Source organism: Apium graveolens, unplaced genomic scaffold, assembly GCF_009905375.1.
Source record: "Apium graveolens cultivar Ventura unplaced genomic scaffold, ASM990537v1 ctg3306, whole genome shotgun sequence".
Classification (NCBI taxonomy): Eukaryota; Viridiplantae; Streptophyta; class Magnoliopsida; order Apiales; family Apiaceae; genus Apium; species Apium graveolens.
Window position 1 is genome coordinate 18,630 of NW_027418029.1, and position 15,500 is coordinate 34,129.

At 34.1% G+C, this 15,500-nt stretch overlaps 1 protein-coding gene across 19 annotated transcripts; it reads left to right on the forward strand.

Moving 5' to 3' along the window:
- Positions 1 to 9,533: 9,533 nt before the first annotated feature.
- LOC141701077 (bifunctional aspartate aminotransferase and glutamate/aspartate-prephenate aminotransferase-like) lies at positions 9,534 to 13,474 on the forward strand. Of its 19 annotated transcripts, none has more exons than XM_074504723.1 (6): positions 9,534 to 9,783; positions 10,818 to 10,965; positions 11,315 to 11,447; positions 11,848 to 11,931; positions 12,672 to 12,761; positions 13,067 to 13,474. In XM_074504723.1, exons 4-6 carry the CDS (start codon positions 11,857 to 11,859, stop codon positions 13,178 to 13,180), a joined length of 279 nt encoding a protein of 92 aa, XP_074360824.1. In that variant the 5' UTR covers positions 9,534 to 9,783; positions 10,818 to 10,965; positions 11,315 to 11,447; positions 11,848 to 11,856; the 3' UTR covers positions 13,181 to 13,474. The 19 variants fall into 19 exon arrangements, 11 of the variants coding, with proteins under 11 accessions (XP_074360824.1, XP_074360822.1, XP_074360823.1 ...); XM_074504721.1 differs by having other exon boundaries at positions 10,843 to 10,965; XM_074504722.1 differs by having other exon boundaries at positions 10,843 to 10,938.
- Positions 13,475 to 15,500: the final 2,026 nt, after the last annotated feature.

The window sequence follows — 15,500 nt, forward strand, 5'->3', positions numbered from 1 at the left end:
CTTGGACTATTATACAAATAAATCTTAGGGTTGTCAATGTGACTTAGTCTTGTTATAGTACATGCATGTCTTGCACAACACAAACATATTGTATAAACATCAAAACATGGAAAATCACGTACATGCTTGTAGATCAAAAACGGTTAAACATATAAACGAATTAAACACTTTCACAAGTAGCTCTGATGTCATTGAAGGGTTTCGTGCACATAAACGCAACAGAAACGATGTAAAATTAAACTAAAACTAGAATAAAATCAAAACCCTACGCATGATCCATGCGAAAATAGATATTTAATTCATAGTAAGAATCTTTATCTTAAAGAAGTTTTAAGAGTTTATTAATGGAGGATTAATGGAGTTCCAAACCTTGTTGAATCGCCATGTATCCCGCTCTCGCGATCTACGATATACGGTATCCACACGAACGCTTTCCTTGAAGGATTGATGTGTACTAGCACCCGAAAACTCCATCTCTACCTCTCTTCCCCTTTCTCCTTGAATGGCTGGGTTTGTAAATCATGTATGTAATACCCCCAAATCCGGGGTCGGATATCCGGGTTGTCATGAGTTCCATTTCCTTTAATAACACTTAATCTTAATAAACAACCAACTACTGCGTACCGTGACCCCACAATATACACATACACACACACACCACAAGTTATAGTCTCAGAGATGAATACCAAAAATAATACAAGTCATTTTATTCCACAATTATAAGTCATTATACCTCAAAAGGTTTTCTGAATAGATTTATATATTTTTTGCCATTATTACAATTCATAAATATACATAAGTCCGGTACATCAAAAGTTGAAAGCCTAGCCTATTGGTAGTTCCTACCTCAGCTACAGCGACATCAACGCCTACTGGAAACTGCTAAACATTTTCTATTCGCTCGCGAATTGGGAACTTGGTTCTGTTCATCTTATCTAGTTGTTGTTGTGTGATGAAAAAATAAAGTAAGAGTGAGCAACAAGCCTACCAAAATAACATGTATAATAATTAACAATATATGAGCATTCTCATAGTACTCATGAAAGTCTTGGTCAAGCAGAAATGAACCAAGTTCAATATCTTAAGGCGACGAAGTCGCAAAATAGTCAATATATACTTTTCATAAATCTTTGAAATCCTCTGCCGTGTATACAATACACAGAGTTCTATTGAATGGACTTTTTTAAAAATATCATTACAAGGTGATCACATATATCTAACCTTACCTTAACATTTTTCTGAAAATCTTTGTCATGCATAAGATAATCCTTTACTAGATATAAGTTGAAAACATGAAGTTACAAGGTACTCCCATATACTTATATCTTTTCTGAATACTACTTGAACTACTACCGTTCAAGGTATAATAAGTGTCAAAAGTTCATCACATAGATGAGACTACAAGATAAGACTTGAATATGATCAATCTTTGAAATGTCATTTAAAAGAAATGAAGTTACGAGATACTTCATTAAGTCCCGATATATATATATATACACACACACACCTATATATCTATCTCATACACTCCTTGAAAACCTCTGTTATGAAAAGTATAAACAGAGTTGCAATATCCAATGAATTTGGAAAGAGGAAAACCTTGGCATAAACCCAATATCTAGTTGATCAGGCAAAGATACCAATTAAGTAACCTTTTCTACTAGTAGATGGATGAATTCCCCACTGGTCATCACCCTGTCCGCATTAGGACCTTATGCTGGACTGCCACTCAACTTTGATGGACTGCCACTCAGCCACTTACACCTTGATGGACTCCCACTGAGCCCATGTCGCTTATGCCGACACATTTCGATTGGGCTTACTTCCCGAATGTTGGGCAAGTAATCAAACTCTTTTATCAAATTAGCAACTTCGTTGCGCCAAAAATACACCACGGAGCCGGATCCTTTAGGTTTTGAGCGAGTATTTAAATCCCTTTCGAAAGAAAGATCTGAAATTTGAAAATGAGTTTTGGGATCCGCTCTAACTTTTAAAATCTTTTTGAAGACTCGAAAACATTTTTAAGAATGTTTGGAGTAATGATGATTTAATAAAATAAATTAGTCCCGATATGTTAAAAAATATCTGAATATTATTATTTAATTAATATTCCCATAAAGGATAATCTTTATAACAATAAATGAAGTAGAAGTTTTAAAACTTATACTTGAAACGAATAATAGATAACAAAAGGTATACTTACACGAAAGTAAGATCTTTATTTGAATAATCGAAAATAAGTTTGATTTTTATTCTAAACTATCGAATATACCTTATTCGATTAATAGTTATAGAAAACGATATAAAATATACTCGGGAACTTCGCCTCCCGGTTTTAGGAAAATGTTCAACTTTGGGTCCCCTATACTAAGGGTATACGCAAATAATGCATATCTCTAGCATAGGTATTATGCAGTTTAAAACAATTGAATTGACAATGAAATATCAAGATTACGAAACAGTCATGCATATATATATCATATCAACATGCTCCAATATATCGTAAGACTTGCTAATAACAACCATGCACTTATCTCAAGATAATGCATCAATATATTTACATCACAACAACAGTATAACGGGTAGAAAACTTGCCTGAGTGTTCCGAGGTAGACTTAAGCTTAGAGTGGGTCCGATAACCTATCAGCAATAATATAAGCCGGAATTAAACCACGGTCGCTTAAGAAACTAGACTTTATCCACTTAGACCCTAATGTTCGCTTTTGCGCTTATCGATTTACATAAGTCTCTCGAGTACCCTCGGCTCCACCATTTTTATAAAATTATTCGTTAAACATTTTAAGTCGACTATTTCGCGATTACTTTACCAACTGACTAATTCACCTTAAAAAAATTGTTTCGTAATCCAATTAGTCTTTTAAGGGCCTTAAACAAGGTCTCAAATTTATGCAAAGGGTAAGGGTTCGTTCGCGAAACGCCGTTACTTAAAACGGTCGATTCTTCGAAACCGTACATCGGATCTAAGCGAACCACATACCAAAATGAAGCTTATGACACGATCTAGCTAAACATGGAAAAGTTACAGTTTGGTCAGTGAGTTCTCTGGTCCGAAAGTCATGCACAACAGTTTATATGCAAACGGGCGTTACGACGGCTATGTTTACGCGATTTTCCCAAATTACCAATCCAAACAACCACCAAATCCTCACCCAAAACATCAACCAACATCAAAAACACAAGATCTTACCTAAACTACCAATTCAAGTCAAAACCCTTCAAAATCATAACTCATTACAAGTACTAACATAGATCCATCAACAAACATCTTTTAAACCACCAAAACTAACTAATACACGTGGATCTTACTTATACAAACATGGATCTAACTTTAATTTCACCAAATCATCTAAAAACTCATTAATAATCAAAGTCGAAGCTTGGGTTTGAGAGATTATACCTTCCTTGGAGTGAACTAATTTGCTAGGGAGCCTTATGACCTTGATCTATCCTTAAACAAGCTTGGATCTCACAAACAATCAAGAAAACACAAAGTTAGTTTCTTGAAGATACTATTCATCAAGAACTTGGATGAATTGATTAGCATAGTAAACCTTGAAATCTAGAGCTCGAAATCATACCATAACTATGTTTAGAAATATGGAATCCATGGAAACAAACTTCTTAATTTTTGAAGGTGTGGAGCTTGGACTTTGAAAATCATATCCTTGTATTTTCATGAAAAAGTCGAGCCTAAACAATGGGGAGAGAAGAAGATGAAGTGGTTTGGTGTTTGTGAGTGATTTTACTTGGTTGTTATTCAATTTTGCTAAAAATATCTTGGTTAACTTAACCTTAGTTAATCAAGGGTTAAAATACTTGGTCCATAATCAATCTTGCAAAATATCTTGCTAACCATGCTTGCATCATCATGCTTACTTCATTCCCTTGCCACTTGTCAATTCCCTATGGCTTGATGATGTCATAATCCCTGGCTTCTTGTACAAGCTTGTCTCTTGGTCGCTGTAACACCCCCAGATCCGGGGTCAGGGATCCGGGTCGTCACGGTCTTTCTTTCCACATTATCACTTCACTTAATTCATAATAAATAACCTTATGCTGTGACCCCACACTAACACACACCACAACCCGTTATAGTCTCAGAGATGAAATTGAAATAAGTACAAGTCTTTGAATCCACAATTTAAAAGTTATTACAACCCAAAATGATTACTTAATAAGTTTACAATTAATTGCCATTATCTGCCACAAGTTATAATTATACATAATTGATTCTCAAAAGTAGATGGTATGATCTACAGATAGATCTACCTCTGCAGCTATAGCAGCTATGATCTCAACGGGAAGGCGCGGGGCGCTTCCCACGCTCTTGCGCTGGGTCTGCTTGAGTCTGGCCATCCTTCCTAACTGTTGTTGTGTGATGAAGAAATAAAGCAAGAGTGAGCATTACAGCTCGCAAGATAATATATAGTGTAATCAATAATGCAAGTATCTAATAGATAACTTACTGAAAACCTTTATCAAAAGTAAGATAATTACTTACTGGATATAAGCTTAAAGGAAGATGAAGTTACCAAATACTTCACTATACTTATATCATTTATAAGGCTACTTGAACTACCACTGTTCAAAGTATTATAGGTTTAAAAAAGGTCATCCCATAGATGAGACCACAAGTTAAGACTTGAATAGATTCAATCTTTGAAATATTATTGAATGAAATAAAGTTACGAGATACTTTATTTAGTCCCGATATATATCCACATATATATCTCTTAAACATTTCCTGGAACCTCTGTTATGTAAAGTATGAACAGAGTTTGTAACATCCAATGAATTTCGGAAAGGAAAAGAATTTTGGCATAAACCCGATATCTTGCTGATCAGGCAAAGATACCAATAAGTAAACTTTTCTACTTGTAGATGGATGAATCCCCCACCGGTCATCACCCTGGCCACATAAGGACCTTGTGCTGGACCGCCACCCGGCCTCTTACGCGTTGATGGACTGCCACCAAGCCACTTACACTTTGATAGACCGTACCCCGGCCTGTCGCTTATGCCGACTCAATTAGATGGGCTTACTTCCCGAACGTTGGGTAAGTAATCAATTCATTTGTTTTCTCAAAACAGCAACCACGTTGCGAATGTAAAATGCACCACAGAGCTGGATCCCCCAGGTTTTGAGCGAGTATTTAAATCCCCTTTGAAAGGAAGATCTTAAATATAAAAAAATGAGTTTTGGGGTCCACTCTAACTTTAAAAATCATTTTGAAGACTCGAAAACATTTTTAAGAATGTTTGGAGTACTGCTGATTTATTAAAATAAATCAATCCCGATATATTAGAAAATATCTGAATATTATTATTTAAATAATATTCTCATAAAGATAATCCTTATAAAAATAATCGAAGTAGAAGTTTTAAAACTTATACTTGAAATGGATATTAAATAATCAAAGATATACTTATATGAAAGTACTATCTTTATTTGAATAATCGAAAATAAGTTTGATTATTGACACCTTATTCTTTAATAAAATAAAGAATATATTTCAGTAATAAGCGGAGTCATAATACCTCGAATGAATATTATAAATAATATTCATTAAATAAAATAAAGGAGTCATACATCCTCAAATGAATATTCAAATAATATTCAATTAATAAAATAAAAGGAGTCATAAGCCCTCGAATGAATATTCGAAATAATATTCAACAAATAATATAAAGTTATCGAATAACCCTTATTCGATTAATAGTTGTGAAAACTATAACCATGTATATATAAATATATATATATATATATAAAATCTACTCGGGATCCTCGACTCCCGGTTTTAGAAAATGTTTTCACCTTTGGGTCCCTATACTAAGGGTATATGCAAATTACCGATATTCTCTAGCATAGGTATTATCAACTGAACCAACAGATATATATGGCAAGAATACGAAACAGGCATGCATATGTACCATATCACATGCTACAATATATCGCAAGAATTTGTTAATAACAAATATGCATTTATCGCAAGATCATGCATATACACATATACATCACAACAACAGTTATAATGGGTAGAAAACTTGCCTGAGCGACTGGGGGTGATAAAAGGCTCGGGACGAGTCTGGTAACCTATAAACAACAAGTAAGTTGGAATTAAACCAAAGTCACTTGTAAATCTATACTTTAACTAACTTAGACTCTAACGCTTGTTTTGCGCTTACTGATTCTCTTAAGTCACTCGAGTACCCTCGGCTCCACCATTTTTAATAATTTAACCATTACGAGTTTCAAGGCGATTCTTTCGCGGGTGTCTTACCAACTGCTTAACACTCTTACCATAATTGTTTCATACACTAATTAACCCTTTTTGGTCTTTAACCTATGTTTCAAAGTAAGGCGAGCGGAAAAGTTTCGTTCGCGAAACGCCGTTACTTAAAACGGTCGTTTCTCCTAAACCGTACATCGGAATCAAACGAACTACATATCAAAATGAAGCTCGTAACATGAACTATCTAAACATGGCAATGGTCAACATCTAGCAGGGGGTTCTCGGGTCCTAATGTTATGAACAAAAGCAGTCTAAAGTAAATCGGACATTACGACGGCTATGTTTACGCGATTTCCCAAATTTAAACCAACTCAAAACAACCACAATTCAACCCCAATTCACAACCCAATCAAAACTCCATCCAAAATACATTACAACAGCCCCAAACCAACTCATTATAATCCATTTACTTACTCCTAAAACTTGAATTTAAACTATACTACATTCTTTAACCAAATCTTAAGATTTCAACAAATCAATCACCACCATTCCAACCCAAACTCTTAAACAAACAAGTTTCAAGCTACTCTTTACTCTAACAACCAAAATCAACCTAATATACAAATTAAAGCTAGGGTTTGGAGATGATATACCTTCCTTGAAGTGGTGTGAGTAGCTAAGAAGCCTTAGGAAGCCTTGAGGAGTCTTAGGAAAGCTTGGATCTTAAAGGAAAAACAAGAAAATCAAGTTAAAATTCTTGAAGTCACTATTCATTGTCTTCTTCATTGATTTCTTGAAGAAGATTGAGAAAGAATTGAAGGCTTAAACTCATAAGATAGCCATAACTATGCATAAGGATGACTAGGGAATTATCTTACCAATTTAGGAAGCCTTGATCTTGAGTTTTGAATTTTGTTTTCTTTGAAATAGTAAAAAGCCGAGAGCATGAAGAAAATAAAATGCCTTGTGTTCTTGTTTTGATGAAAAATGAATTGTTTGGCTTGGTTGGTTGAATGCTTGATTTGTTTTTGGTTAATTACCAATTTAACCTTGATTTTTGTGTGGTTAATAACCATCCACATCTCCTTCCTCCTTATGTCATGCTTGTGTCACTTTGTGATGTCATCATCCCTCCTTTGTCCTCTTTCTATTGGTTGGGTGACATCATCCTCTCTAATCCCTTTAATTAACTTCCTAATTGTTTGCCTAATGACCGCTGATCTGTTATACGGTTCGCTTAACTTTCGTTTTCGTTTATCGTTTGAGGGATCATACCCGGGATCTTATTACTTAGGTTCCCTTAACCTTTCTCAATATATTATATTCCTTTTATGATCCTCTCTTATAATCCTTTAATTTAAATCCTTTTTATCCTGTTACCTCATACTCAATTCTTTCCGTATCTAGTGGATTTTCGGGAAAAATCAAAGTGTTCGAAATTGGATTCTGACGATCTTTACATACACTTATATACCATATAGAGTACTAATAAAATCTCAGAATATCCATAACAGAACCCCTACATAGTGTGGCATGAAAAGTTTTCTCATTCAGCTAAAACACTATTCATAAGGGTTACAAAAAGTTCAAAATTTTGGGGGTTATTACAGTTGCTTATTTGTTTTACGGTTCGTTTAACTCTCGTTCTCGTTAATCGTTTGAGGGATCATATCCTGGATCTTGTTACTTGGGCTTCCCTAAACCTTTCTTAATATTTTATACTCCTTTAATGATCCTCTCTTATAATCCTTGAATTTAAATCCTTTAAATCATGTTACCTTATACTCAATTCTTTCGGTATCTAGTGGATTTTCGGGAAAAAGAATAGTGTCCGAACTCGAATTCGGACAACCTTTACATACACTTTTATACTATATGGAATACTAATATGATCTCAAAATTTCCATAACAGTGCTCCTATATATAGTGGTCTGATAATTTTACTCAATTATCAAAAGTTATTATTCATCAGGGTTTCAAAAAATCCAAAAATTGGGGTTATTACAGTCTCCCCTCAAAAGGATTTCATCCCGGAATCAGATAGATAATAGTTGGGGATGCTTTTCTAGCATTGCGCTTTCTAACTCTCAAGTCAATTCTTCCCACATTGTGGCTTTACCATAAAACTCTGACTAGTTTGATAACCCAGTTCCTAAGCACTTGCTCCCTTCAATCCATAACCCTTACTAGTTGCTCCATATAGGTCAAGTCTGGTTGCATGTCTATGCGCTCGTATTTTCCTATATGTCCCACATTCGGATTAAACTTTGTTAACATTGATACGTGGAACACGTTATGAACTTGCTACAGGTTCGGGGTAGGGCTAGTTCATTTGATAACTTCCCAATACGTCTTAATAATCCAATGGTCCAACAATTCGTGGACTTATCTTTCCTTTCTTTCCGAACCTCATCAATCCTTTCCAAGGGGATACCTTTAACAACACCAGGTCCCCTATTTCATACTCTTTGTCCTTTCGAGTCAAATCAGCATACCTCTTCTGTCCATCCTGGGGTTGCTACCAGCCGTCCTCTGATTAGATCCACTATGTCTTTGGTCCTTTGGACTACTTCGGGTCTGAGCATCTTGCGCTCTCCAACTTCATTCCGATACAAGGGAGATCGGCATTTTTTTCTGTACAGGGCCTCGTAAGGCGACATTCGGACACTGTCATACCATCCATCGTCGTAAGAAAACTCAATCCGTGCTAAGTGATCATTCTAAATTTCTTTCAAGTCTATCGCACAAACTTTCATTATATCTTCTAGCTCTAAAGCTTTCGCTTCTCAATACACTACACCATAAGTGGACTACTGCAATGTTTTTTTCAAAAGCGTTACAAGCACTTCGTTGCGGTAGTTCAGAAATCTGAGGTCTATTGTAACATCATGAAATTGGTGTTACAATAGCCGTTAACATAGTGTTACATGAATGTGACAGTGTTACATGACATGTAACAGTAGTACGTGGTGTTACAATAGGTATTATTTTAATTTTTTAAAATTAAAGTAATTATATTATCATAAAGTTACATTTAAAATTCTATTCTGGATTAATCATTACTATAAAATATTATATTTAATATTATATATATTTTAAAATTATTACATTTAATTTAAAAAAACAAATAAAAATATATATATATTTATATATAAATAATAAAAAACATTTTTTACCTATATAAATAAATAATCATTTAATTTACAAATAAAAAATAAAATGAAATTATAGTTTCGAGGTGAAAATGTCTGGGCGGTAGTTTTCCCACCAAATGAAAATAGACGGTCAAAAACAAACAAGCAGACAGACCCCTACATATCTCCCACACATCTCTCTTTCCCTCTCTACGGACACATCTCTTTTTCTCTCTCGAACCCACTCTGTTCTTCGATTTAAACGTGGATTCAAGTATGGATTAGGTACTTGAATACACAAACAAACACACTTTATTGGATTTAGTTACTAACACATCGATTTTTCTCTTGCAGATAATTAGGTTTCTTCGATTTGGGGCTTCTTCGATTAAGTGGTAATACATCTTACATTTTCATTTTTTACTCTTGCATTTAGTTGTATATCTTGTATAAACTGTTTTAATAATAGTTTATATCTTCTATTTGAGGGTATTGAAGTTTTTGAGGGGATTAAAGTGTTTCAGGGGATTGAAGTGTTCCAGGGGTTTATGCATTTATATATCTATATGTTTATATGTTAATGTTTTTTATATTTGTTCGATTGGGTTTATTGTGTGAATGTAATTTTGTATCTGGCTTGCTTGCTTTCTTCTTCCTGTTTTTTCTAAATTATAATTTACCTTATTCTAGTGCCTTACTATTGCTTGCTCCACTACTTTGATCATTATTCTCTTCTATATTTTTGATGTAGTATTCAATCACCACGCTAATTATAGTGACCGCATAGTTTAAATGTATTTTGGGGTATTAATTTCTTCTTCTATTAGATGATTGAAACTTTTAGAGAAACACATAATTGTTTCTCTGGCGAACTTCTATCAGGATTGTCCTGTTAAAACTTGGAAATCATTTGAAACTTGGAAATTATTTGAAACTTGGAAATCATTTTCATCAGGCTAGGTTTGTCCCTGTTTCTTTGGTGAATTTCTAGTTGAGCTAACATTATTGTAATCTCACCGGTACAGTACTAATAATTGCTCAATATCATTTATGCTAGTGTTATATTTTGTACGATTCTGTTAGAAATGATTTAACAATCCTTTTAAATAAGGGCACATGTTCATGTAAAGAAAGTGGTAGAAGTTTAAATGATATGCAACTTAAGAAGAGGAAAATACCAGCAAGGCTATCTGATTTTAGCATATGTATATTCATCTTTTCTACTTCTTTGTATTTAATAAAGAAATATAAATATTAATTGAATATATTTAATAAAATATATAAAAATAACTCATATATTAAATTAAATATATTTATTGAAGAAAAAAATGTAATAATTAATCGGATAATAAAACTGAACCAACAAAATATTTTATAATGATTAACCGGCTAATTAATCAATATAAATAATCAATAATTTTTAAAACAGAGCTACAAATGCGTGTTGCATACAGAGAGGGGTGCCTTGCTGCCGGCTGGATTAGACAAAGATTAATGAATTATGAGCTGTCCGTGACTCCATGGTGGAGCTTGTCTTCAAATACTCCATGGTGGAGCTTGTCTTCAAATACTCCATGGTGAGTTCTGCTGGAATTTTTTCCTGCCAAATACTCTTTCAAATGTATATTCATCTTTTTTGCTTCTTTGTATTTACTTTGTAATGTTCTAGGTTCTGTGAAGTGCTTCCCGGAATCTCCCTATGCATATCATTTATTGTTAACTGCAGCAAAGCGAATAGTAATGCTTAAAACTTGTGTAGTACGTATTTTCCATCTTAATTATCCATCACCAATAAAAGTACAAAAAAGTATATAGCTTCCAATGTAGTGGTGCCTCAACCCCAAGCTTTACATTACCTCGATGCATGCTCACATTACAGTTTAATTTATCCAAATTATAATTTAATGCTTTGAATTGTGATATAAGGAAAAGCTTATCCATACATACATTAACGAAAAGCTTGAGGGTGTTATTACCTTTGGTGAAAAGTCTCGGTTGGGAAGAAGTATGAGGCTAAAGTAAAAGCAGCCTATGCAGGCATTCCTGTGGTTATAACCAGGTATACTTTGTTATCATTGCGATCAAGGGATCATATCCCTTCAAAGTTCAAACTGTTATGGGAAACTTCTTTCTTGAAAAGAAGTTGCAATCCACTTACATATGTTTGCAACAAAGGGACCAGCAAATGTCCCTTCCCACAATGTTTGCAAGAAAAATAGCTAGGAACCTGCTTGGTTTGCTTGAATTTTTTTAAGAGTAATCAGTTCTGTTAATTGATCAAGTAAAATGTAAATTACGCTATGAAACCGGCACATCACTTATTAATTTTTAATTACAAAGCTTCTAATGTATAGACAGGATGTTATCCAAGATCATTCTCGCTGTTTTCTTAAAAAAATATCTTTTCTTTGTATACAAAAATACATCTTTACTGATCCCTGTCACAAATTTGAACTTAGGCTTTTGCAATGACTGGATGGAGACTTGGATATATTGCTGGTCCCAAACAATTTGTTTCAGCATGCAATAAGATTCAAAGCCAAGTAACTTCTTTTTACTGTAATTACAGTTAACATAACATGCATGGGGTACAAAATTATTAGTGTCAAGTAACTTGATGTTATCAGATTCAATTATTGTTAGTGTTCAAGTTGTTCTCTAATTCTGAAAATTATAGATGTAATCTTAGGACATAGCGTCATTTGTAGAGATTCGTAATCAGCAAGTTGCTCTAAGAGATCCAAATATACCTAGATATGAATATCTATCGCTTTTCTCAGCTATCAGTTTGACTGTATTGCAGCTTTCATACACTAAATCATGCTGATAGTATTTTGACTAGGCTGCAATTTTATACATTGGCTTAATAGAAGTCAAGGTACAAATAAATGTAAATTGTATCTCTGAACAAGGTGTTACGACTGTACAGTACTATTTATATGGCTGATAAACTATTCAATTTTATGAATTCTATCATATTAAAATAAAATGCAAGGAAGATACATTTTCAGTTTAAGTACAACTATAAGCTTTTTTCAACAGTATTAACGAATGTATTACTGGCCCACACATGTTCTATATTTAAGATGGTAGAAATCCTCAAGATCTTGTTTTTGCAAAATGTTCTATTTTTATGATGTGATGCAGCATGAAAGAAAGAACAAATGTGCTAAAGCTAATTTTTCACCCATTACTACATGCTCAACATGATTTAATGTTATTCAATTAATTTGAATTCCCAACTAATCTCGCCTATTCTGATTGTGATTATCTTTTACTGAAGTTCACATCAGGTGCCAGCAGCATATCTCAGAAAGCAGCTGTTGCTGCTTTAGAAATAGGCTATGCAGGTGGAGAGGCAGTTTTAACAATGGTAAAAGCATTTCGCGAGCAACGAGATTTTCGTGTGAAAAGCTTTGGGGAATTAGGTGTGCCAATTAGAAGGTGTGCTTTGGGGATTAGGCTATGTAAATGTAGTCCAGTACATTAGCATGAACACTTTGTTTTCACTTTTCACGTCCACAGAATAACTATAAAAGTAAATTTATCTTTCTGTTTTAAATACTTGTATGATTACCAACTGACACACATAATGAAGATGCTAATCCAAAGTGATTATCAGATTTCTTCCATTTACTACCCTGGCATTGTAGACTAATTTTAAATCTTGCATTTCAGGTTTATATAATTGATGCGAAGAAATTTTCAGATGAGCCAGTTCCAGTGATTACGCTACCAAGCAGAGTTCCATATGGTTTTCATGGAACTTTTATGAGAAAAGGAGCTACATAAACAAGTTTGAAGACACGAGCCCTACAAAACAGATAGAGTGGTTTCTTGAACAAGCAGATTGTGTATGGCTTAAGCCTTAACCCCACTATAGTTATAATCAAAAAACTATTTTGATTTCTCCGACTTTAAAAGATTTTGTTGGTGATTGGGATGGTTTGGAGAATTTAATTTTATCTAGTAGTTTGGTTTGCTGAGACTCTAATGTATGCAACTTTGATATTTTGTTGATTATGGATTGTTCTAAAAACAAACCATTTATTTCAAAAATGTTAAATTTAACTGTTACATTTGCTTGTTCTAGTGTTTTACATATAATGTTCATTACATATGTTACTAATGTTAAGATACATCTAGTAGGACCCACATTGAGTCCCGGACCCACATGTAGGATCCATATTGGGACCCATTTTTACAAAATAATTTCAACCTAATGTAACATCTATAAAACGTTACGATTGGAAATGCAGTGTTACATTAGGGGCCTATTGTAATACTTTTAATCCTGTTACAATAGGCAGCCAAAGTGTTACAATAGGGGGCTGATGTAATGATCGCAAGTGCAACGCCCCTTACTGTTTTTATAATAGGTCTATTGTAATGCTTTTCTGGTCAATTGTAACAGTAGAAAGGCATTACATCAGGCCATCTATGACGATACTCATTCTTTTCTAGTTCGTAAGCGTTACTATCTTCCATACCTAATACTATTTTGGCTATACTTTTACTCGCTAGCGTTCTACAACCTTTTAATAATTGCGTCAACCTTAGTATCACAAACGTGTTAGATTCGGAATACCACCGCACTGATACTACTTCCTTTCTAGCTGCTTCTATCTTCAAAAGATTGATCCATCGTATAGAAGTAAAAGAATTTATTGAGAGATCACTATGATCATGAACACTTGTTACATCGCATAGTTAGTACAGAAGGTTGTCAGCCTTTAGTACTTAACAAGTAATTAAACAACATGTGGTATCCTACTAGGCTTCTATCACACAAGTAGATAGTCATTCGACAATACCTCCCCTTCTAGAAGGGTTGTTCTTCTCAGTTTACACGAAATGAAAAGGAGAGAAAAAGAATAATTTTAAGAAAAATATGGTCACAAAATATATGTTTTGGAATCTACCTCTGAACTATAGAGGTTTATCATAGGAGAACGAAACATATATGTATATATATCAACATCAAGTATTATCGCATCGCAATTCACATGCCTGAATATTTACTATTTCGTTCATCGTTTTATGGACCCATGCTCTTACTCAAGCTTATAAACAATCACCTTTGAAACTCCCTCGACATTGAAAATTGAATATGGGATTTCATTTTAGACATCGTCATTACCAGAATTCTACGTTTGCCCCACAACCTTCCTCGTTATAGTAATATGACTATCTGTCGATAAGAAGGAATAAATATTCAATAGGTAGATAATCGACTAGTTAGTCTATCAATGGTAACTTATACACCACCACGATCCGATTAGTAGTACTCAATCTTAACATCCATTACAATACAACTCTCATGATAACTCATTATTAAAAGAATTGTTGCTGCATTGCTATAGTCCACCGCGGACCTACGGTAGTCATTCGTTTTTCTTGAAATCTTAATAGCTAACCATACGGAGTCCATACCTGTCGTATCGAATTCTTCTAAGGAGGCAACATGATCACCATTCATGATTCAAGAAGAACACTCATGAACTTGACGTGCATATGACATGAAACAGATAAAATTACAGAAGAGTTTCAATCAAAGCAACGATAGCAGGTTAACACCATTATTAACCATATGTCTTTATTAGGAGATATAAAGCTCAAAGGTTCATTTAGTCCTTTCGTAACATGGTCCTGGCTTATCTCAAGATAAGACCTTCTAAGATAGGTATCCCGCTCACGGCGATAACATGAATTAAATCTTTACCAAACTACTATTACGGTTGAGTATCGCACAATCATCAGAAGGAATGTCAATCTTTCACACCATAATACAAACTTCACGACTTTAACCATCATTATTGTATTCCTCTGACACTAGCGCCTATAATCGCTCACTTACACTTAGAATGTCGGCCACCTCATTGGCCTTTCCTGATAGTAATAGTTCCTTACAATCAATGTATTTTGAACGATCTTCAACTAAATTTTCTACCTCATTTCCAAATACTGCTTGTGTGAAAATGCTCTTCCTTAAGATTTGGTGAGGAAAAAAAATATTACTATTTTTTCATAAGTTATTGCCTCGGTCTTTAGATGAGAACATTGTCACGACTGACTCTCGATCATACTTAGGACGTCTCTTATCTTGGGTCCT

Bases quoted from the DNA above. Each gene is read 5' to 3' on its own strand.
- LOC141701077 (XM_074504713.1), top strand. From the start codon at position 10,909: ATGGTGGAGCTTGTCTTCAAATACTCCATGGTGGAGCTTGTCTTCAAA. The intron at 10,966-11,847 runs GTGAGTTCTGCT...ATTTGAACTTAG, and splicing joins TTGTCTTCAAATACTCCATG to GCTTTTGCAATGACTGGATG. The intron at 12,762-13,066 runs GTAAAAGCATTT...CTTGCATTTCAG, and splicing joins GAGAGGCAGTTTTAACAATG to GTTTATATAATTGATGCGAA.